At 39.8% G+C, this 24,043-nt stretch overlaps 2 protein-coding genes across 2 annotated transcripts; both read left to right on the top strand.

The window, feature by feature from the left end:
- Window positions 1–732: 732 nt before the first annotated feature.
- LOC149318553 (prolactin-releasing peptide receptor-like) lies at window positions 733–4,237 on the top strand. The gene is made up of 2 exons (XM_089507816.1): window positions 733–789; window positions 3,174–4,237. The coding sequence occupies exon 2, from the start codon at window positions 3,180–3,182 to the stop codon at window positions 4,230–4,232; it is 1,053 nt and encodes a 350-aa protein (XP_089363942.1). The 5' UTR covers window positions 733–789; window positions 3,174–3,179; the 3' UTR covers window positions 4,233–4,237.
- Window positions 4,238–22,419: 18,182 nt separating this feature from the next.
- LOC149318552 (prolactin-releasing peptide receptor-like) lies at window positions 22,420–23,553 on the top strand. The gene has a single exon (XM_089507815.1). The coding sequence runs from the start codon at window positions 22,522–22,524 to the stop codon at window positions 23,551–23,553; it is 1,032 nt and encodes a 343-aa protein (XP_089363941.1). The 5' UTR covers window positions 22,420–22,521.
- The last annotated feature ends 490 nt before the right edge of the window (window positions 23,554–24,043 follow it).

The following is a 24,043-nucleotide window of genomic DNA, read 5'->3' as shown; positions in this document are numbered from 1 at the left end:
ATCTCCCATCATTTCTCACCATTGGCCATGAATAGTTGGATTAAAAGAAAATAAGTTAAAATACCTGTATTGTGAAAGATACTCTAGGCAACTGCGGGAAGATGGTTAACAGTTTAGTTTCACCTCTTGTGAATGCTGAATATTCTGAATCATTTCCCTGGTTGTTTCAGGACCATGGATAGCACTCACACCCTTGTCTCTTGAAACTGCCACTCTTTAAGATTCGAGCAGACTGATACCTTTGTCCCCATAGCATTATAAGGAAGTGTGTGTCACTGATGTTTTGCATGTTCACCTGGGGATTCTGTGATTTAAAACAAAACAGAACACTATTAAGCATATTTGTTTGCTAATCCTCATTTTTTTAGTGATCCTACTTCATATCTCCTCATATTTGCAAAGTTCCTCAATATTCTGTGCACTAGGAGAGAGTAAATGGATCAGGGGAATATTCTGCAGTTTAATGTATTCAAATCTATTTTGTTGAATAAAAGTGTTGTTGTTTTTAAAGTGAGGATGAAATAAAATCACTTTCTAAATGGAAATCAACAGGTATGATATTTGAAGAAAGCACACTGTACTCCAAACAACATGCTCTAAATAGTGGGGGAAAGGAAAGGGTAGTGACAACCAATGTCAGCAAAATCAATCTCTGTCCCTTTAAACTCCTGATCATCAGTTTGGCTGGTTTCACAAGCCAGGCACAGCATATTGACTCACGAAGACAATGATACCAGACCTAGGATTGTCTCCTCTTCACAGCAGACAACACAGCTCACCAAAGTAAAGGTATGGAAAAGAATCTAGTTGTTAACCCCATTTAGTCCATTTCTGATGCAAAAAAGTAGATGTTTGCTGTTGGTGTCTGTTTCTCAATTGCATGTCTAATGTGTCTAATGCTGTTTTTCATGGCCACTGAAGTCTTTTTCTAACATTTCTCAAGGAAAGAGCTTTATGTATTTATCAATATGCATCACTTTAGGTCATCTTAAACCTGCATCAGTTAGGATTGTCCTTATAACCTGCACTGTCTTCCTGCTATTTCATTATTTGTGTTAACTCTAGAAGAAATTTACATTGTTATCTACAAAAATTGTTGCTCATTACCTTTTCCCTTTGGGAAATGTATTTACAAAGTAGCTGGATTTAAGTACTCCCCCTGCCATCTCACCTCATGTTTTTCATATTTTTATTATATTTTACATTTGGGTGTCTCAGGTGACCTGCTGTACTTCAGCTTGCAAAAGAGCATTTGCTATTTCTGAGAACCATTCACTGATAGCTGTATTATATAGAGTATTTAGCTAATTATACTTCAACTTATTGTACATTTTAACTATTTATATTGTGTATTGTGCTTTAAACTTAGAGACCTGGTTTGGTTGCCCAGATATGGATTTCAGAATGTGTGATGTGAGAAGATATGCTTAAAGGAGGAGGAGTAATCAATGTGCAGTGATTGATTTTAAGTTTTATATTTAATTCCAGCCTTTGAAAGAAACCAGCAAGCACACTGAGTTCTACCTGGATGAGCTCTCTCTCTCTGTTCTCTTCAATGAGGGAGAAAGGCTTTTTACACACATTCCTTTAGGTATTGTGATAGGTCCTTGGATGTTCAAGCCAGATGTTTCACACTTCCCCTTCTCTTTCCTCACACTAAGCATTTAGTATTTAATTTAGGGATATGTCCTCCAGGCTTTTATGTGTGGGTTAGAACAATTTTGGCAGATCACAGTCAATTTCAATTTCCAACTGGTTCTACTGAGAATACTGTATAAGAAGCACCATCTTCTTCTCTTCTTTTAAATGGCTGTATGCAGAAGAAGTCTCCAGCTATCTACAGATGGTTTTCTGTCTACCAGTGAAAACTAAATTAGTTGTTTCCCCATTAGTGAAGATTTTCCTGGATTGGCTTTACTGAGTAAGGGGCTGTGCAAACAGCCCCAAAAGGGTGGCTTCTAGCTGCCCCTTCTTCAGATAGATTGGGGCAACGGCAACCTCATGCCATAGCCCCAATCCAACCTTTTCAGGGTGTGAAAAGGAGCTGCAAAAGGTGGCTCCTTTTTGCACCCTGGAAAGGACACCATAGCCGTGTTGCCATATGGCTCTCCTTTGGTGCTGCGTTGTATGGAGGCAGCGCCGGAAGAGCACCATGATGCCATTTGCCATATGGAGTGGCATGCAGTATCATGGTGCCATTGGGGGGCAGAGTTGGGGGTGTGCATCATTTGGATGTGACACCCCAACTCCGCCCCCAGGCTGGCCTTTCAGGCTGCTGAACAGAGCCTAAGGAAAACATCACACATTTCTCAGAAGGAGTGTACCAAGTAGAGTCAAAGAGTCCCACCTTGGGATGGTAAAGAGCTCAGTGCACATGATTTGAGAGAAGTCTGATATTCTTTCAGATAGGGCAATCTTTCTTTGGCTAGCTGAGGAAATCAAATATCATTAAGATTTGGCAGGCAACTTTACAATTTTTATCCTTTACCACATTAGTCTGTGAGCTTGTTTTGGGAGCCTAGTATCTTGCTTTTAACTCATCCTTTTTCATACATTATTAGATTCTCATCTCAAAGTTATTGACTCCTACCAGCAATGGGACAAACAACATATGACATGAATCTCTTGGTTTGTTCCTGGGTACAGGGCATTCCCCCCCCCCCCAAAAAAAATCACTCAGTTAAAATTAGTAGGAGAGCATAGAGAAATGAGGTAGAGCCTTTCGCCCCATCATAATCAGCCCCAAAACTGGTTAAGCTGCATGCTTTTTAAGAACTTCCAATCTTCTTGTAGCATAAAGTAGCATAAATAAAGATTTTTGTGGAGTGGGTGGGAATTGGAAGCATGAGATTTCTCATCTTGCCTTTCGGAAAATATCAGTTCTTAATGTCTTCTGCCTCCACTCCCACTTTTTTGCCTTTTCACCTATAATTCTTTATACACTTTCATATTCTGTTCTCCGTTGTTACCTTACAAAAAATGGTGATGATCAAATTGCACAGTAAAATGCATTTTTGTATGTTTCTTCATACTGAGAATTTAATATTAATCACATTATTTGGGTTGCAGATACTGGAGATTGGAAATCTGAGCTACAAATGCTCTTTCACCAAGCATTGTAGTATTTCCATGGACAGAGAACTCATTAATATATGTGGCTCATTATCTTACAGGTCAAAATGTCTGAGAACTTTGGAAGTCCTGGAACTATCCCTATCAACTGCACCATAATAACTCCCAACTCTGGTATGAATGGGACCACAGTGGTTTTCCAGGGTTTACAGCTAGTCCAACGGCTAAAGTTGCTGATCATCTTTATGTACACAGTTGTGGTTGTTATTGGAATGGTGGGTAACTGTCTTTTGGTTCATGTCATCTTGCGTGTAAAGAAGATGCACAATGTCACAAACTTCCTCATTGGAAACTTGGCCCTTTCTGATGTGGCTATGTGCACCACATGCGTCCCACTCACTCTTGCATATGTTTTTGAGCCACGTGGCTGGATTTTTGGCAGCACCATGTGCTACTTTGTCTACTTCATGCAGCCTGTCACTGTCTATGTCTCCATCTTCACCTTGGCCACCATTGCGATAGACCGGTACATTGTCATTATGCACCCATTGCGACGCCGTGTCTCCCTGCAGCTCAGTGCCTACATGATTATCTTCATTTGGATTCTCTCCTGCTGCCTGGCATTGCCAGCCATGGCACACACCTATTATGTGAAGCTGGATAAACAGGGTGTCACCCTGTGTGAGGAATTCTGGGGGGAGCAAGAACACCAGAAACAAACCTATGCCTTGTGTTTGCTGCTCATCACGTACCTCTTCCCTCTGTTGGCCATTTTGATATCCTATATCAAGATCTCCTTGAAGCTAAAGAACAGGGTAATGCCAGGGAGTGTCACTCAGAACCAAGCAGACTGGGACAGAGCAAGGCGGAAGAGGACTTTCTGCCTGTTGGTCATGGTGGTAGTGGTCTTTGGGGTGTGCTGGCTTCCCCTTCACACTTTTAACTTTATACGGGATATCAACATCAATGCTATTGATGCCTATTATTTCAGCCTGGTCCAATTGGTTTGCCACTGGTTTGCTATGAGTTCAGTGTGCTACAACCCCTTTATATATGCCTGGCTTCATGATAGCTTTAGAGAAGAGCTTAAAAAATTACTTATCTGGCATAGGAAAGTAATTCCTTCTGGGCAAAGTGTGACTGTGAGTGTTGTTATCTGACTGCCTTTCCCACATCTGATCTTATGATAAACATTTGTCTACCTTGAGCTTCTGAAGATAAATGTGCAGAAAAGATTCAGACCGGCAACTAATGAAATATTTTTATTCTTGCCCAAACCATACTTCAATACAAAATATATTCTTGGTATACTCTGAAGATGAATACTTTGAATGAAATATATATGGAAGTAATGAAAATAAGAAATTTAATTTACAATTCAATGATATACCGGATATTCCCACCCAGTAACAATGCTGGTGTGATGGTGGAGGAAATTTATTTTGTGTTTTAATGTAGCACAGCAGTGTTAACAGAACTTTTTATATGGGATATGAATGTGATTAATGTCAAATTTAAGTGTTTAAAACATTGTACAATGTGCAATGTATAATGAATTCAGCCTGTAGTCATTCTCAGCCAGTTATTCAGTACCGACAAATGGCATTAAAATGTCAAATTCAAACTACACATTGTTATATACATTTTCACTTTGAAATCTGTACAGTTAAAGATTGTCAAGCTTGTAATTGCCTGTACATATTAAATGCTCTTATTCATTAAGTATATATATTGGCAATTATTATATAGAGGAACAGCATGGATATATTTTTACTGGATATTATAATTCATTTTCTTCTGCTCAGTTTTGTGTGTTTGAGTAAGTCACAGTTTTATCTAATTGCCTTTTAGATGACACTCTACATCTTTATGATATTTCATAATAAGGGATTAAGATTGGATGAAATATGTAAATTAGTTCAGCAATGTCAGGATATTTGTGTTATCGGTAGCATTGCATTAGGAATGGCCACTGTGTTTCTTTTCACTACTTTAATTGTCATGGTTTAGTGTCAGTTTTACACTTCATTTTCCCTGTTTCTATATACCTGTCAGCTGTGGACAACACTTCACTGGTGAAGTGCACTCAAATCCATGAAAGGTTATGCCTTAATAAAGTCATTAATGTTTCAGACGTCACAAAGACTCTTGTTTTTTTTTCCCCATCAAAAGATGAATTCTACCTCTCCCTGGAAACTTTTATTTCTCTCTGGAAACTGTTTTATTACACATCAGTCCAGGTTCACTGATCACACTCAGATCTCATAATCTAATTACACAAATAAGAGATTCTGGAGGTAGCTGCTGATTACCTTTTCTGTTGTAGGCAGGTATAAACATTTACAATAGAATCAGGTGGAATAAAATCCTATTCTTTCGTTTAGTTGTTGTTAAGGTGAACCTATCATGGGGTTTTCTTGGCAAGGTTTGTTCAAAGGAGGCTTGCAAATGCCTCCCCCTGAGGCTGAGAGATAATGACTTGCCCAAGGTAACCCAGTGGGTTTCATGGCCAAGCTGGGAATCAAACCAGTTGAACACGCAAAAGTCGAACACCAGGAGAGTCAGTCAAACACTCAAACCACTATGCCATGCTGGCTTTTCTTACATTTATTTATTTATTACTAAGGACATGAACCTGAAACCTGTCATTGAAATTCTGCATTTCTCCAGCCTCCTCCTCCACCAGTGTGGTGCCAATGCTGCAAAAAATCCTCCAGTTGACAAGAGACAAAGAGGGAAAGGGGGACCAGTCAAGCATTAAAAGACTTTGTGAAAAGGTGCTTCTTTGTCAGAGGCTTTGTTAGCTGAGGTATGCCCGTACATGCAATTGTCAAGGGACATTAAAAATCAACATGTTCGAAAATGTAAAAACTGTACAGAATTATATATTTTGTAGTAAGTATTATCTCTACTGCAGTTTCCTGATAAAGCCAGTTCCTGGATTGGTCTACGGACCAAAATGGAAAAACCAACCACCAATATGAAAGTAAAGACACTAATCAGAAGATAACGGTCTTAACAACAAATGAAAACTCCAAGCAGCACAGATGTAACCTTATCCTCTTGGAAAACACACAATGTGTTACCTATTTTGAAAGAGATGATAATAATAATAATAATAATAATAATAATTTATATACCGCCTTTCCAATAAGATCAAAGCAGTTTACAAAATTACAAAAAATACATAACACATAAATGATTAACATAAACAAATAAATAAAATACCTAAACAGTACATAACGTATACAAACTAAAATTCCACCCCTCATCCCTTAACTAAAATACACCCATCATTAAACAATAAACAAAATTACACAAACAAAGCAATATTAAATAAGCTTCCACCAATTAAGGTAGATTGCCTTTTAAAAAATGACATGTTATAAATATTTTTTATAATGCTCTCTTCATGAAGTATTCTCAGAAGAACAAATATGGAAAAGGAAAGGAATAAAAGGTTTGAAATGACTTTTGTTATAAACTAGGCTACCATCATTTAGAACTTGGCTATTCTGAAGAACCACTAAAATATGAATTGCAGACAAGTCAAACAGTAGGTCAAGCTGTCCTCCCATCATTTCCACATACATTTTACCTACTTCTGGAATGGCTAAATTGGTTCTTCAATTATTATGATGCTGAGCCTACTCTTGACTTTAACTTTGAAAGAAGCACTCAGGTGCTGGGAGCTGGGATGAGAATGTGAAATATAGGAATAAAATATACAAAGCTAGGGGCATGGCTCAGACCATGGGCTAGTCAGCATGTAAGTGTATTGTGTGAATCAGTGGCATTCCCACCCCTGGTGTCACCCAGTGCTGGGGGGTAGTGGCAGTGGTCAAAAGGGTACACCTCTTTTTCACTGAAAGGGAGGGATTGTTTTTGACAGTTCTGATGTTTAGTGAGTGAAGGGAACCATGCAGGGTGTTGTGGCTTAGGACCAATTTTTTTAAATAAAATTTCAGCTCTACTATCACTAGTCTCCTGCATATTTGTTTGGGATTAAGCAGCGGTGTCACTAGGGTTGGCCTCATCTGGTGTGGTAACTTGTAGTGTCACCCACCCCATTGACCTCCTCCCATACTACAGCACACAGAATTCTTAATCACGTTTTTTGTACTATGTTACTCATAAATTGTGAATCACATATACCACTGAATGTAATGGTAATAATTGTGACACAAACAACTAGCAAGATTAAATTATACTTTTAAACAGCCTAAATGTTTTTACATGTACATGGTTTCATGTAGTTAAAGTGAAAATGTGGTAAGATGTGATGTTTTTAAAGAATTGTTTAAAAAGTATTTAATTTTTTTTTAAAAAAAAATCACCTACCACTAAGCCTTGTCCCACTCACACCATCTCTTCAGCATTTAAAAGGAACACAGGTGAATGTCACAGCCTGTTCTTCCAAAAGGCAGAGGTTTGGGATGCAGTGGGGTGTCCCCCTTAGGGTGTCACCTGATGTGGGTCACACCCCCTGCATCATCTTAATGATTCCCCCGGGGTTAGAAGGGGGCCTTTCAGTTCCAACATTCTAAATTTGGAGGTAAATTCAGTCTCTAGAACTATGCTTTGTGCATCTTTCATCTCATTTCTCTGTTATTCTATTATCAAAGGAGCCAGAAAGTGTGGATCGATCACCAAGTGTTTGCTAACAATCTATCTCACACAGTGCTTGTTTGGCAGTGGTATCTGGCCAAAGGGCCAAACAGGTCCATCCACTTTCATTCTCCCTGACTATTAGTTTTGTTGTCTGGTTAATAAAAATCACCTTACTCATTTCATTATTTCAGTACTCTCTGCAATCTCTGCTGAGAAGTGGATTAAGTAGCACAGCTCTGTGATTGTTTATGGTCGAAATGGTGGTTTGTTATAAAGTAAGCAAGCTACATTTCCTTTCCTGTCCCCACACCACTCTTTGCGCCTGGCAGGGGGGCAATAGGCCTATCTCCTGCCACTCTCCTCTACACTTTGATTTGTTGTCCCCTATTACTGATTCTATTAGCCATACTTTAAAGAAGCAATATTTTTCTTATTGAAACAGAACCTGAAATCTTAAAGCCTTTTGATGTCTTCTTCCTCCTAGGAGACATACCTTCCAACATTTTGCATGGGAAAAGTGGGACACATGTGGCTGAGCAGCATCAGAATGTGGTCAAGATGGCAGAAGCTATTACTGAGGAACAACACTCAGCTAAGAGAGGCTGCAGCCGTTGGCTTTTGCTTGAATTTAGAGGGAAGGGCAAGATTCTGCCTTCTCCTTTTTTCTTCTTGCTGCTGACTTGAGTGCAAGCTACTTTGGCACTTTGAATTCAGTTTGAAGTTACTGAAATAAGCTATAGACAAAGGGGAAAAGTGGGGGGAGGAGAGAGAGGCTTTTGAAAGCTCCTGGCAAAGGGGACAATAGAGGAATAATTGGGACTGTCTGAGCCAAACTGGGAGTTGGAGGGTGTGAAGAGGGGTCTCAGGGAGAAGGGCATGTACAATGGCATGCTAATGTTCCTCCTGCCCTTTCCATAATAGTGATAAAACAGCAATAGTGGTGTCAGTAGCAGCAAGGATGAGTTTTTCCACTGCAAGAAAGACTTTATTTCATTCTTATAAAGGGCAGAGGTAGTGTGGTATAGTGATTTGAATGTTGGCTAGGAGATTGAATCACTTCTCAGTCAAGGAAATCCACAGGGTGATCTTGGGCAAATCTTAGACCTTGACTGCATGGGCCAAAAACCCCCTCCCCATTTTGGTGTTGTCTTGTTTGGATGATGCATCCAGTGCTGACAGTCTGGATGGCATCTGACATATTCTACACCAGAACTGGGGTATAACAACGTTAACACAATTCACCACTACTGCACATCACTTATGTGACCATTGCTGGGAACATCATTATGACCTCAGAAGTGAGTGATAGAAGACAGCCACCTTGGTGCAGAAGCAGAGGGTGAAGTAGCAGGGGCAAGTCAGGGCAGCTGGGGAGCCAGGATACTCCAGTGATAGCCTAATTTATGACTGTCCTTATATTAACTATTTGTGTAAAAAAAATTAATGCAAAAAAGTCCCCTGAGTTGATGGTGAGCATTGATTCACTGTTGCATCTAAACCCTGAGATATAAATGGATTCCATGTCTCTTCAAAGTTATCTTTTTTTATTTATTTCCTTGCCAATTGGGCTTTTATTGTCAATTTTCTGCTAGACAGAGTGATCCACGAGAGTCTATCCAGCCAGTGTTGGAGAAACAATCTCTCTTGTATTTTTTCCAAGATCTGACTGTTTTGGCTCTAGCAGTTCTAATCATGTTCACAAAATGACTAAGTGAGATAAGTGGTAGGTGAGCAGCCTTTCACGGAGTACATGAGCTTCTCTGGAACTCCTCTTCTAGAGACCCTCCTTGCTATTGTTTAATTTAAGTCAAATGAAGACCTTTTTGTTTCAACAGGCTTTTGAGAGCTCAGAAGGAAAAGGCCTTTCATGTGCTGTATTACTCATATTTGTTGCTGTTTTCAATGGCTTGTTTTTTTTACCACTGAATTGTAATTTTACTGATAGTTCAATTACCACTGACATCTTGTTCAGCAGTTATGAGAATGCAAGCTCAACTTATGGTCTCAAAGCTGCTTGCGATTCCTATTTACAGCCATCAATAATCAAGCATGACTCCCCAAACCCATTTTTTCAGTCTTGTGGCACCCCAACTGAAACATTTCCAAGGCCCTGCAGATTGGCTTGCTGGAAAATGACATCTGCAGTGTCTTCTTGGTTGCTTATTGAGCCAAGCAGTTGCAGGGGCTCTCCAGCATTGTGCCTTGGTTCCACTGGCTGATGAAAGGACCTCCTTTATTCCTGGCTGTCACTACTGTGGCAGCAAGCATCAACTGGATTTAATCCCCTCCCTCACTGTCATCCCTTTTCCTTTTGTGTCCTGTCTATTTAAATTGTAACTCTGGGGCTAATAAACTGCTAAACTGAATTAATTAAAATTGTAAACCTCTTGTGTAAAGTGCCATGTACATTTATAAATAAATAAATAGATGGTGATAGTGATCATGTCCACAATGATAATAATGTAAGCTTTTAAAGAAAACAAATAATAATTTTATTTAAAAAGGCATATAGTTAACACAGTTAAAATGGATTTTAGATAGATAGATAGATAGATAGATAGATAGATAGATAGATAGATAGATAGATACAGATATATAAGTGAAGGGAGTACCGCAGCCTTGATGATAAGCAGATGGTGTGTGTGTGTGTGTGTGTGTGTGTGTGTGTGTGTTGCATTTTATTTGAAAGGTGAATTGTCACTCATTGAGGTTTCCAAAAAAGACAATTCATCTTCGCTTTTGTCCACAAAAAAGGCTATCAAGGGAATATGGAGGGGTTAAAAGGTACAAAACCATCTTGAGAGGGTCCAGCATGCATCCTCAAGTCTCCATTTTATCTGCTCCTCATCAGCTCATATATGAATTGTGTTTTGAAGCTGCAGACTAGTTCTAATGTTTTCAGTTGCAGGACTTTCATGAGCAATAAAGCTATGGTTTTTGCCTAAACTCAGCAACAATAGTGTTTCTTTATTCTTTGGTCTGCAGGGAAGGTTATAAACTCACCAATTTGTCCTTCATTTAGCAAACAATGGCTGGCATTTTGCCTGAAACATACAAAGCAAAGTTATCGTATGCTGGAAGGAGAGGGGTACAACAGGTGGTACATTTCCCTTTACAGAATAAAGTATTTTAAAGCTTCATCATAGCACAAATCTCAGTTGCAAGATCTTAAAAGTCCCTTAACAGCAAAGAAAATCTTCACCCCATGTTAGCTATCTGATCTAAAGGCTCATTGATGGCCCACTGTTTATATCTTTTTTTGTAAATATGAGCCTCCCAGCCTAGTTTTCCAGAAAGGATGACACACAAAGCCACATATAAATACAGCTTAAATTGCAGTGGGTCTTCTGGATGTAGAAGGTCAATACCAGAAGCATACAAAAGGAAGCCAAGGACTGATTGTAGTTCATTCTTTCTTGTTATAGCAACAGAGTGTTTTCTGATTAGGCAACTACTGTTTACATCTCCTGTTTCTGAAAGATTTGATTATAGGAAGAGGTTTTCTGATCAACATCAGCAGTGTAATAATATAACCAGTCATGAGAAACTTGAAGCAGATGTGTTCAACACTGATTGGAAATAAAACAAATTACACACAACAACAACACATTGATGCCAGTCTTGGGTTGCTAGAAAACAGACATTCCTTCCCCACAGCTTTCGCCACTAAATCAGAAAGTTTTCAGTCCATTGCATTGTTTCATTAGTTAACCTACAGCCCATTTGTACTACAGGTTTATAAGGCTATTATTCCAATTTAACTGCCATCCTGTGGAGTCCTGGGGTTTGTCCTTCAGTGAGACACTAGAGCTTTCTGGCTGAGAATTCTAAATGAGCCTTCCTAAATTACCAATACCATGATTCCATAACTTGGAACCATGCCAGTTAAAATGGAATAATACCACTATAATACTGTAGTGTGAATGGAACTTTAGAGTAGAAATGATCCAGGAGTCAATTCCCCATCCCAGTTTCCCTGTACACAGAGGATTGTGTTATCCCCCCCAAGTCATTTGCAGATTTGATAGGATTCCCTCTACCCCAACATCTAAGACATTGATAAAAATATTGGATTGGAATAGCCCTAGGGTAGAACACTGAGACAGTCCAGTCCAGACCTCCTTCTAGTCTGAAGCTCAGCCATTGATAATTACTCTTTAAGCATACTTTTCTAAACAAATATGGATTCATCTGACAGTGTTCCCATCTATTCCACATTGAATCAATTCACTAATCAAAATATTATAGGGGATCTTATGATGCTTTACTGATATCAGGATAAATGACCTCTACAGCATTCCCACCATCTACTAAACTGACTAAAAAAAGATATAAGATTAATTTGGCAGAATTTGTTCTTTCCAAACTCATGCTGGCTCCTAATCACTACTGCATTGCCATCAAGATATGTGCAGAGAGACTCCTGTATAATCAGTTGTAATATTTTTCCTGGTATTGAGGTCAGACTGACTGGTCTATAGTCGTCTTCTTCTTCTTCTTCTTCTTCTTCTTCTTCTTCTTCTTCTTCTTCTTCTTCTTCACCTTTTTTTTTTTGAAGAGGACAACAATGTTTACCCTTCTACAGTCCTTTGGCACCTCAGCTGTTCTCCAAGATTTCTCAAAAATGATGACAAATGGTTCAAAGAGTACATGCTTAGGGTTGCATGGTAGAAGTACTCAGTCAGATCATAAATATAAAGGCAGATCATTTTAAAGATGAATCCAAATACAGCTGTTTACGAGCAGATTGGGCTGCCCTACCTCTGCCACCAATTTTTTTTTCTGGCAGAGACCCCATGGACAGCTAGGAAGGCAGCAGGCTGGTGACAGCATGAAGTGAGGCAAATTAGGGTGAGGGAGGAGAGATGGAGCAGAAAGTAGAAAGGAAGTTCGGTGGATGCTCCCTGTACGGCATGGAGATGAAGCAAAGGAGGAAGGGATGAGGCAATGTGAGGGAGAAGAGATGGATAAAGTAAGGCCAAACAACAGTAACACAGAGTCCCAAACAGGGTGGAGCAGAGCAATTCATTCCTACTGGCTTCTTCATTCTATCTAATTGATTGGCTGGAGTACTGCATTCAGTTATGGGCACCTCATTTTAAAAAGAACATAGGCAAGTCAGAGCAGGTTTTCCATTTACTACTACTCTTGTATCTCTTACTAAACACTAATTCTCATAGGCTTTGAACTTAACTTAATTTGCTGCTTGAAAGACTAATAGTGGGAGTCACATTTTTGATGTCTTATCCAACACAACACTCCAGTCTCTTTGTTTCTATCTCTTTATACAATGTTAAAGTTTTTTAATGAATGCCGGTGATTATTGAATTATTCTCAAGTAGCTTTGAAATAATTGTATCTGATTTTTGAAGCACAGTGGCCCAATATATATGCTACTTTCTAGAAATTTAGATGTTACAGAAGTTGGCAATACAGAATAAGGATAAAACAGTAAATAAGCTTAAACTATAAACCAAAAACATAATGCAGTTGAGGGGGGGACCTGGAAATAGATGTATGTTACTGTTATCCGATATCAGAAATGAAATGCCATTATGCCATCTATTTGCTAGTCTATTGTGTTCAACATTAGCCAAAAAAGGTTACACGTGTTTAATGAATATTCAGATGGTCCAGTTGTGGGTTAGCTATGGCCCAGTCCAGATTGGTCGGAAAGGATGCCCCCGTCACATGTGATGGGTGCCTTGGGGTGGCCCTTACAGACGCCCTGCAACCCTTGCATGTGAAGAGAGTGTCAAAATGGCAGCGCCCTGTACAGATGGGCGCTGCCATTGTTATGTGCCGGACACATAGCATCCGCACATTGTGGCACCATTATGATATTGTGAGTGCACCATTGGCACACTGCGATGTCATAATGGTGGCGCAAGAAGAACCCACTTTTCGTGGGTTCTTTTTTGCTCCACGGGGAAGCCTAATGATTTGGAGGCTGCGGCTTCCTGGCAGAGCAAAAATAGCCACTGGGAAACCGTCCTTTTTGGACAGTCTGTCCCGCGCCTATATGTACTAGAGAACTTAAAGTGACGGAAACTGTCTGTTTTGAGTAACCTCTTAACTCCTGTATCAGTTTCTTGACTAAAAGTAGTGACCACATATTCATGTAACAGGTATCAATGGATATTAAAGCCAATTAATTCATTAGGCTTACTTAATTAATCTTTTAGCTCTTTCTGTTCTGCAGGGTTTAGAAAGAAGGCAATTAGTTCTTTATGTAATGCTGTTGCATTAATTCTGAAGAGGATGGCCTGTTACAGACTGCCAAAATAAAGCTGCTTCGGGTCTCTTTGGAGGTATACTATTTAAATGATGCATGCATCCTAAGAATCCGGAAGCTGCACCAAAGCTGCACTCCAGTGCTTAGGAATGGAGTGTGGCTTTGGCGTGACCTCCGGACTCTTAGGACCCATGCATCATTTAAATAGCATACCTCCAAAGAGACCCGAAGCAGCTTTATTTTGGCAGTCTGTAACAGGCCGATGTTTCCAAGTATCTATTCAGGCATAAGGTGAAGTATTTCACTGAAAATCAGGCTAAATTTGCATTGCACTAGCAATGTACCTGGCCACTGTATGTGGTTCTCTTCTAAGCATTTATCATCACAAAAACCTGGCTGAAAGATAGAGACAGGGCAAATGTCCCAAGTAAGCTTTGTGAGCATTTGGATCTGAACTAGGGAGTCCTTGGTCCAGCGTTCAAACCATCACATCGCGCCAGCTCTCTCTGGTCAATGTTTACTATATAAGGAGTTCCAAAGTTGAAACATAATGGTGGAATGTACCAGATAAGGCTGCCATTATTCTCTTCCATAAAACTGGGTGGAAAGTATATGGGACTGAATTCAGTGGCTAATCGACAAGCCCCCTCCAAAACACAAAACACACAAACCCAAAATTTTTACATTTAACATTTTTATTGCATATTAGAGTTGTTGTTGTTGTCATTGTTTATATATTACCATCAATTTACATTCTGAGATTTGTAGTTTATTGTAGCAACAGAGTTCCTTGAGAGGCTAATTAGCTCACAAAGCTACAGATCCCAGAATTCCACAGCACTGAGCCATGACAGTTAAAGCAGTATCAAACGGCATTATTTCTGCAGTGCAAATTAAACATATATCTTAAACATATATCTCTGAATTCTAGTTCCTTGGAAAGGAAATTAGCAATGTTTCTCCCCACACTCTCTTATGGTGAGGGATGGAAAGAAACTCTCAGTCACCAGAATAAGAGGGACTCCATGCTACTTTGGCACCAACTTGGAAGGGAACTTATCAAATGATTTTTTTCCCCACACACACTTAGGGGAGGAATGGAGGCTTCTAAACAGCCACCAGAGTAAGGACTCCCTCCTACTCTTGCAGTTTCACCACCTCAAGCAGTGTCACCACACACTTACCAGGGCACAACACAAGCCCTCCTCTGTTAAGACCCTTCACTTGTCTCCTTTCCTTACCTTTCCCTTCCTACCTTCTGGTTCTGGCATGCCTACATAGTACAGCCCAGAGTCTGAAGGACAGGATTATGGGTCTTCTTGTGTGATTTCACTCCTGGCTTGAGGAATCCTGGATCTGCTTCTTCAATCAACAAGCGAGCCAGGACATTTTTCAGACTCTTAAATCTGGGACTTTTCATGGTTTCCTGGGACACATGGCAGGCCTAATACCAGATAAACAAGCATTGCCACCATTGATGTGTGCACTTTGCATATTATGGAAAATAAAAGCTTCCCAATTTTGTAGATCTTGAATAGGGTGGTGCTAGTTATATAACTCAGTGGGTGACACTGAGGCTAGATAACAACGCTTGTCATAGTCCAGAAGACTATGACAATGAAGATTTTCACACCAGCTCTTACTGTGGCGTAAGCACTGGTAAAACATGGTAAAACATCAGGGAAACATGTGTGTGTGAAAGCCTGACATGCTCCTGAAACGTCAGGGAATTGTCCCCTCACCTCTAGCTCCCTTGAATTGTTTGCAGAGCAGCAATTTCCTATGTACGGAAATTTTGAGTTCATAGGAAATTGTTGCTCTACGAATGATTCAAGGATGCTAGAGGCAAGGGGGCAATTCTCTGACATTTCAGAAGTGTGTCAGGCTTTCAAACACGTGTGCTTCACTGACATTTTACTGGTGTTTTATCAGTGCTTATCCCATGGTAAGTGCTGGTGTGAAAATCTTCAGTGCATATTAAAGGATGGGAACCATGAAAATGCTCTTTGGACCTAGGAGGAAGAATGGGTTATTATGATAATTATAATTATTATAATGTTATAATATAATAATTATTATAATGATAATTCATTTTGCATTCTTAAATTCTATTCTGTTAATGCCAGATTTTAAAGCTTACAAAGAGACTGTGGATCAATTGAAAAAGACCGAGGAAACAATGTGAGTCCAACTTAGCATCACAGTATCTGGAAGTGTAACAGAAATTTCAGGAAACTTAAATTTCTAGGATTGGCAGAGCAATAGGATTGGCAAGAGGACCTAGTAATTGAAAATCCATAAGTTTATTTCCAATTGTCGACAAAGGAAAACAATGAACTCAGTGGAATTCAAGTTCCAAAAGCTGAGACCCCGAACAAGACAAAATGGCTCTTTTTATATTATTCAAGACAAAGAAGCTTCTTCAATACACCTGATTGGCTAATTACAATTTAAACATACAGAATTCTTACAATCAGAACAGAAATACATGCATACATTAAAACTGCATCACTCCTTACCCCCTCCTGTAGGAATTCAGTGGCTTTCCTCCTAACCTTGCTCCTGAATGTCCTTATCTCAGTAGTTTATGTTATGTCTTTTTACTGGTGCCAGCTTCCATCCAGGTCAAGACGCACTCATTATTCCTTTGCTCTAGTTTTTCTAAACTCCAAGCCTTTATTTCAAAAACCATCTCTCTGGCTGACAAAGGTGACTCCATCTTTCTATAGCTTTTTTATTTCAACAAGGAATTTCCACCACAGAAGAACATAAATCCCTATCCTTTGAATATGACCATTTCATGTCAAAACAGAACATCAACAAGGTTTTGTAGATGTGATAATGAAAGTGTGATGTCCTCCTTTATAATAAGTGGAAGAAGAAAGTCTAATGGCAAAAGCTTATCAGCCAATATTTTCAATCTCTTTCAGCCAACTTTATAATATGAAAACTGTAACTGTTTCAGTAGTGACAATTTGCCCCCAGCTAACCATTAACTAATCAATGTTTAACACTAATGCCTGAGAGCTAGGGAAAATACCTATTTTAGAATGTAGAAAATACGTATTTTAGAAACATTTGATTATTCAGAAGTTTAGATAACACACAGGGGATTATTTGGGAGTTACAGTGAGGTGCATATTAATAAAAGTTTTTAATATACGAGGCTTACTTGGATTGGATATGAGAAACCTTCTGCATATCAGAATGTCTAAGGAGACTTCAGTGTAAACGAGGCTCTCAGTAACTACAATCTATGATCACAAAAATGATCTACATTTTAATCCACTTGCAAAGTATTGCAATTAAGTTAGGCCTGGGACAGTCGGTTCTGAAGCGCCATGCTGCCGCCAATACTAGGGTTAGGGACCGTGCACCAACCACACAGTCCCTAACTCTGGCACGGCAGGCAGCAGCCTAATGGAGGCATCCCGTCCACACAGGTGCCGCCATACTGGTGTAAGCGACATGCAGTATATACACATTGCTGTGCATCACTTACGTCATGAGTGCGCCGGCGCACTTGTGACATCCATCCGGTGACCCAAAAAGAACACTTTTTTCAGGTTCTTTTGGGGATGGAGGGACATGGGGCAGTTTGGCTGCTGCGGTGTCCCTCCATGGAAAAACAGGCCGTGTTCCCAGAGGTATGTACGAGGCTCCGATTTGGTTTAACTGAGGTCATTGAATTAAAATAAGTTTAAAACCCAAATATTCTAGTTAACTGGTGGGTGGCCCAGATCCACAGGTTCAAATAATGTCAGAAAGAGTTAATTACTTTTTTGAGAAGAAGAGGCATTTCTAATATAACTAGGCTTCTGAAGAGTGGTGATATTTGGAATATGATTGGAAGATAAATATTAATTGGCTATTTGGCTTTTCCAACGGAGTTATTGAATAAAATATTGTCTGAACATATCCAGCTGTAATAATGTGGTCCTAGTCTAATGTAGGGTGCATTTACACTGTAGAAATAATGTGGTTTGACATCACTTTTACTGCCATGGCTCCATCCTATAGAATCCTGGAAAATGCGGTTTTGTGAAACATTGACACTCTTTGGCAAAGAACACTAAAGACCTAGTAAAACTAGAAATCCTGGGGTTCCATAGGATGGAGCTACAGCACTTGAAATGGTGTCAAACTGCATTATTTTTACAGGGTAGATGTACCTGTAACTGTTTTCTATTAGTGTGCCAAGATCACTTTTAGAACAGGCCATTGTGAGCATGAGCATAATACTTTTCAGGACTAGTTTGTAGTTTTTGTAACATCACAGTTGTTAAGGGTTAAAGCAAGCTGTGAAATGCTTAGATGTGTGTGGCAACCATGGGCATTCAGCACCACAAGGACAAAGCTAATCAGCTACAGCTGATGCTCATAGGCACAAGGTCAGTCTGCTGTCTGCGTGCAGCAAAGCACAAAGATGAACACGTGTCTGTATGGACAGGAGGACACTTTACTGTGTGACATAGGAAGTGGCTGAGTTTAGAGGACCGCATGGTCTGGTGTGTATATAAACTCAGGGGCTTCCAGTATTCTGTGTGGGTTTGAGAGGAGTTTGGTTTAGTGAGTTCTGTATGATAGTGTTGGTGATTGAATTGCACTCTGTAAATAAAGATAAGCACATTCAGGAGTCTGGCTCTTGACTGGTCGTTAATCAGCAGAAGCCGGTGCAGCATTTGCTGGAGCGTTCCCAAGGATCCTGCATTCCTTCACTCCTGGAAGACATCCAGTGGCTGTTATCTTCACTGGGGGCTGTGAACACGTTTCTGCAAATTGACAGCTACTCTGCTATATTCCGGAATTGGTTTATAAGCCTAGGAGTTTCTGACAACAGTATGAGAAAAAAAAATATTTTCTGGGAATTCTTCAAACTTTTTGTTGGCCAGGTGTTAACCAATAACTTTTCTAGGCTCTGATACAACAGAATCAAATCCTGAAAAATACTGTGTCCATATTCAATACAGGTTATTCTAGCAACTATGCTAGCACAGTTCTGGTTGGCCACTTGTTTGGACTGGTCTAAACACAAAGTCAATAATGAGCTAAGGACAGCTCTGGAGAAGTGATGGGCTACACGTTTCACATTTGGGTAAGCACAGCTTCCTCTCAGATTGCCTTTATATCATCCTGAATGGCTCTGTGGGGTAAAGAGCTATGTTTAAGGTTAGCTCTGTTGTTGTGACAGGTAGTACACAGTAGGCAGCTGTGTGGGGAAAGGGGACAATTCCCTTAACTTCCCCATAACCCACATCTTGCAGCCACAGAAAACTCAAATATCTTCCTGTCACCATTTTGAGAGGGAGTACAGAGGAAAATTGAGTCATTTAATAGCAATAACAAGTACATTTCTATACCGTCTATCAGTGCACTTAAGCACTCCCTAAGTGGTTTACAATGTGTAAGCTAATTGCCCCCAACAATCTGGGTATTCATTTTAGTGACATCAGAAGCATGCAAGGCTGAGTCAACCCTAAGTCCCTGGCTGGTATTGAACTCACAACCATATGGTTTGCAAGTGAGTGGCTGCAGTACAGGCATTTAACCACTGTGCCACCAGGGCTCCTCCAGGGCATTTAAGGGCATGCCATGTGGAGTTCCGGGCAGGTTGTATTGGTGAGGTGTTTATACATGCTTGGCAGATTTTCTGCACGGTTTTCAGGTAATAATTGCCTCCAAATTATGTCATTAAAAAAAACATAACTGGTGGTATTGTGGGGTCTTTGGGTACTGGTGGGGACTTAAGGACCACAAACGTATCATCCAGGATATGCAGCCTGAAGGCCATCCCTGCCTTAAAGCCTCTGGGTTTGTGGGGCAGTGTGCATGAGGCAGGCATTTCCATAGGAGATAAGCCAGCTAGTATCTGTCTGTAGCGATACCGTATATTGGGTCAGGTATACCATATATATTCAACTATAAATTGACCTCATGTATAAGTTGAGGGCAAATTTTGCAGCCAAAATTATGGATTTTGATATGACCTGTGAATAAATCAAGGGTAAAACTTATTGGCATGTAACAAAGGATCTAAAGAATGAAGCAAAGGAAAACAATGCGAAAGAACTTAAAAAATTCCAGCAGGTGTAACTGTTCTCATACTAAAGACAGAATGAGTGAGAGAGTAGATGGGAGTCAGTGCTTCCAGGGCAAATTAAACTTTGCCTTTCACCAGGGGATGGTTATATATGGATTAAAGTACACTACCTACATTGACTAGTGTATAAGTCAACTTTTTTTGTCTAAAATATCTATACTTATACATGAGTATATATACAGTATATCAGTCTGAATAGCCAGGGAGGTTGACACAGAATGACAGGTGGTTCTGCTCTAGGAAAGACTCCACTGTAAGACTTGAGTGATTTATAAATATGTTGTGGCCCTAGTTTACTTCATCATTGTCATCTCTCTTTATTTCCAAGTTAGGGATGGAGGAAAACCTGCCAAACATTCAAACATTTTCCTGTAAAGAGGACTATAATAGTCTCCCCTGTCACTTTACATCAGGATGCTATGTGAGAAGGGAATCACTACTGTTCATTAATTTCTTGGCAAATGTCAGCCAGATTCTCTAAAACGAGTTGTTAATGGTCATGTGTGTGGGCATAACTGTAAACTACCATAAATCAAACTAAAGCTATTTGTGAATGTAAAGCAAATAATTCAAATATAAACTACAGTCGGACCTTGATATATGCTAGGGTTGGTTCTAGGATACCCAATGGATACCAAAATCCATGGATGCCCAAGTCCTATTATATACAGTGGGATAGTAAAATGATGGCCCTTATATAAAATGGCAAAAATAATATTTTCAAGTGTGGAAGATTAAATCTCTACAAACCTTAGATAAGGAAGGATGACTGTAAGAAGTGGGAGAACAGGGCAGGGATTTGATTATGATTATCTATGCATTACTTATGAAATCCATCATGTTGATGGATAAAAACACATTTAGTATGCCTGATCTATCAGGATGTGGTGTTGGGGGGTTCCAGGTGGACTGAGAAGAAACATAGCGGATTTAGACCAACTGCAAGTCAAAATAATGAAAAGGACTAGAGTTTATCATTAGTGCAACTAAGAGATTCTCAGATATCTATTTTGTTTTGAAATTATTTTCACACAGAAGGTAGAAGTAATAGCTATGTGACTACTGAAGTATGCTTAATGCTAAAGTACTAAACAGAGAACAAATTAAATACAAAACTCTGCTTAATATAATGCAACCAAACATATGTGCTCAAGAGACTAGATCTGTGGAAACAAAAAAAAAAATGTAATTCCATTTTGAGAAATGTCAATCTATCAGCTGTGTGTGTGTGTGTGTGTGTCTACTCACACACGCACATGCCTGCTAACTTCTATGACTTCTGGCTAGTCTGTGAATTTCGTAGGGTTTTCTAAGGTAATGAATACTCAGAGGTGGTTTTGCCAGTTCCATCCTCTACAGCACTTGGTATTCATTTGTGGTCTCCCATCCAAGTCCTAGGCTGACCTGCTTAGCTTTCAAGATCAGATAGGATCTGGTGCCTTTAGAGCATCTAGGCCCCTCAAACTATCAGATACAAAACATATTCCCTTAGCACTACAGATGCACTGAAAATATGTAAGCAATGAAAAGGAGAGAATTCTGGATTTATATTTGAACCTTATAGAGAAACTGACACACTCAGCCACTGATAATTAAACATGAATCAGAGCTATACACAGATCGAAGGCCACAATTATTAACTTTCATGTAGCTGAGTCCCCCTAGTGGCATTACATTTTAGCACTATCACCTTTTAGTATGTATTTGATTTCTTAAAAGTCAGCAGTGCCAAAGCCAGCTATTTCCAGTGTTCCTATGAAGATTCTTCTAAAAGGATTTGTTCTCCAGTCTTTTCAAGATTTTTAATGGAAAATGTTCTATTGTTTTTTGTGACACAGGATTCACAGATAAACTAGAAGACAAGGAGAGAAATGTGTGTCTTTCAAACTGCAAAGGATATACTGAAGACATGTAATGATGCAGATAGCCAATGGAGATATAGCCTTCCACAGACATTTAGGTTTAGTCAAGGCTACTAAAAGGATTGATCTCTGCTGTATAATATATAAACTGCAATTTGCTTGAACATATTTCTCCTCTCTTCCTCCCTCCCTCCTGCCATTTCCCTCTCTCTTTCTCTCCTTCTCTCTCACACACATCCCATGCACGACAATCCCATGCACACACAGAGCTGGCTTTGCATTTGCAGCAAAAAAAGAAAGAGCAGCTTTAAACTGGCATGCAGAAGGAAACCAATTGATTTCTAGAGACAACCACTGTAAGTATAGTACTTGTAATAATTATCTATTAAACAGCATGCTTGTGAAGTGATTGGTTTAACATGGAATAAGAGAAGAAAATACTAGTAGACAGATTGCATCTAGCCATTCTTAAGAAGAAAAATCGTACTGTAGAGGCTCACCTTCACTTCTTCTCTTTTTCAGATGAGTATATAGTCATTTCATCCAAGGTGAACTAAAGTATACAACTGTACATATCTCTGTTTCTATGTATGTGCTCAGATTAACTCAACTGGCAACAAAAACTGTACAGGAGAAAGACAATGAGTCTAGAGAACTTAACCTCACAGAGTTTGCTTTCAGCAATCAATAGCAATGCCAGCAACCTCTTCCTGGGGCTTCAGCTGGTCCAGTTCTTCAAACCTCTCATCATTCCTTGCTACTCCCTTGTGGTTTTTGTTGGCATCATTGGGAATTACCTCCTCATCTATGTTATCTGCAAAACCAAAAAAATGCACAACGTCACCAACTTCCTTGTTGGGAACCTGGCATTCTCAGACATGCTTATGTGTGCCACCTGTGTCCCCCTAACCCTGGCTTACGCCTTTGAGCCTAGAGGATGGGTCTATGGACGCTTCATGTGCTACTTTGTATTTCTAATGCAACCAGTCACAGTGTTTGTCTCTGTTTTCACTCTGACTGTCATAGCTGTGGACAGATACCATGCCATGGTCTATCCACTCCGGGGAAGGCTCACTATACCCATCTGTGCCTATATTCTGGCTGCTATTTGGCTGCTGAGCTACATTCTAGCTGCCCCAGCCTTGGTCCGCACTTACCATGCAGAATTCCCAGAACTGGACTTTTCTATCTGTGAAGAATTTTGGTTCCACAGGAAGAAGGATCGCTTAGCCTACGCCTATAGTACCCTCATCCTCACATATGTCCTGCCTTTAACAGTTATCTCTGTGTCCTACCTGAGGATCTCCATCAAGCTGAAGAACCGCATAGTCCCTGGGAATGTCACCCAGAGCCAATCTGAATGTGTCCGAGCCAGAAGAAAGAGGACCTTTCGCTTGCTGGTGTTGGTAGTAGCTGCCTTCGGCATTTGTTGGCTGCCTCTGCACATCTTTAATATCATAAAGGACATAGATATTAAACTAATCAACAAGCAGTACTTTAACCTCATTCAACTCCTCTGCCACTGGTTTGCTATGATGTCTGCTTGTACTAATGCCTTCCTATATGCTTGGCTACACAATAGCTTCAGAGCGGAGCTGAAGAAAATGTTTTCCTGGCAGAGAAAAAAGACAGGACCAGCCCCCAATTGTATTGTGGCTAGTGTGGTGCTATAAATGTGGTTTGTTTTTTCTTGTTACACTGTTGTCTCTCCAGAGAGGAGTATCTTTTATGCTATAATTGATATGTGTGGGCTGCTGAGTTCAATGAAACTTAGATGATGTGACATAAAATTGTGCATTCTTTTAACAAGAATAAATTCCATGAATGAAGGCGAATTGCACACAGTTTCTTACTTCACATAATATAGCCTGAAAATGCTTCTGTTACTGCTTCTGCTGGTGGTGATACGAGGAGTTCCTCAGGCTGGGATTGTACTGAAGAGTAGTGGAAAGAAGGAAGGGAGAGACTATACAATTTTAAAAAAGATGAAACAGGAGTACATGGGGGTGGGGTACCTATGATGAAGGAGAAACTAACTGGAAACCATGTCCTATGAGGAACGTCTTAGAGAGCTGGGGATGTTTAGCCTGGAGAAAAGAAGGTTAAGAGGTGATATGATAGCCCCGTTTAAATATTTGAAGGAATGTCATATTGAGGAAGGAG

This window comes from Sceloporus occidentalis, unplaced genomic scaffold (genome assembly GCF_023333645.1).
Source record: "Sceloporus occidentalis isolate IW3139 unplaced genomic scaffold, rSceOcc1.0.p SCAF_2, whole genome shotgun sequence".
Taxonomy (NCBI): Eukaryota; Metazoa; Chordata; class Lepidosauria; order Squamata; family Phrynosomatidae; genus Sceloporus; species Sceloporus occidentalis.
Note: the sequence above shows the minus strand (reverse complement) of the source record. Positions and strands in the feature narration are given on the sequence as shown.

Bases quoted from the DNA above. Each gene is read 5' to 3' on its own strand.
- LOC149318553 (XM_089507816.1), top strand. From the start codon at position 3,180: ATGTCTGAGAACTTTGGAAGTCCTGGAACTATCCCTATCAACTGCACC.
- LOC149318552 (XM_089507815.1), top strand. From the start codon at position 22,522: ATGAGTCTAGAGAACTTAACCTCACAGAGTTTGCTTTCAGCAATCAAT.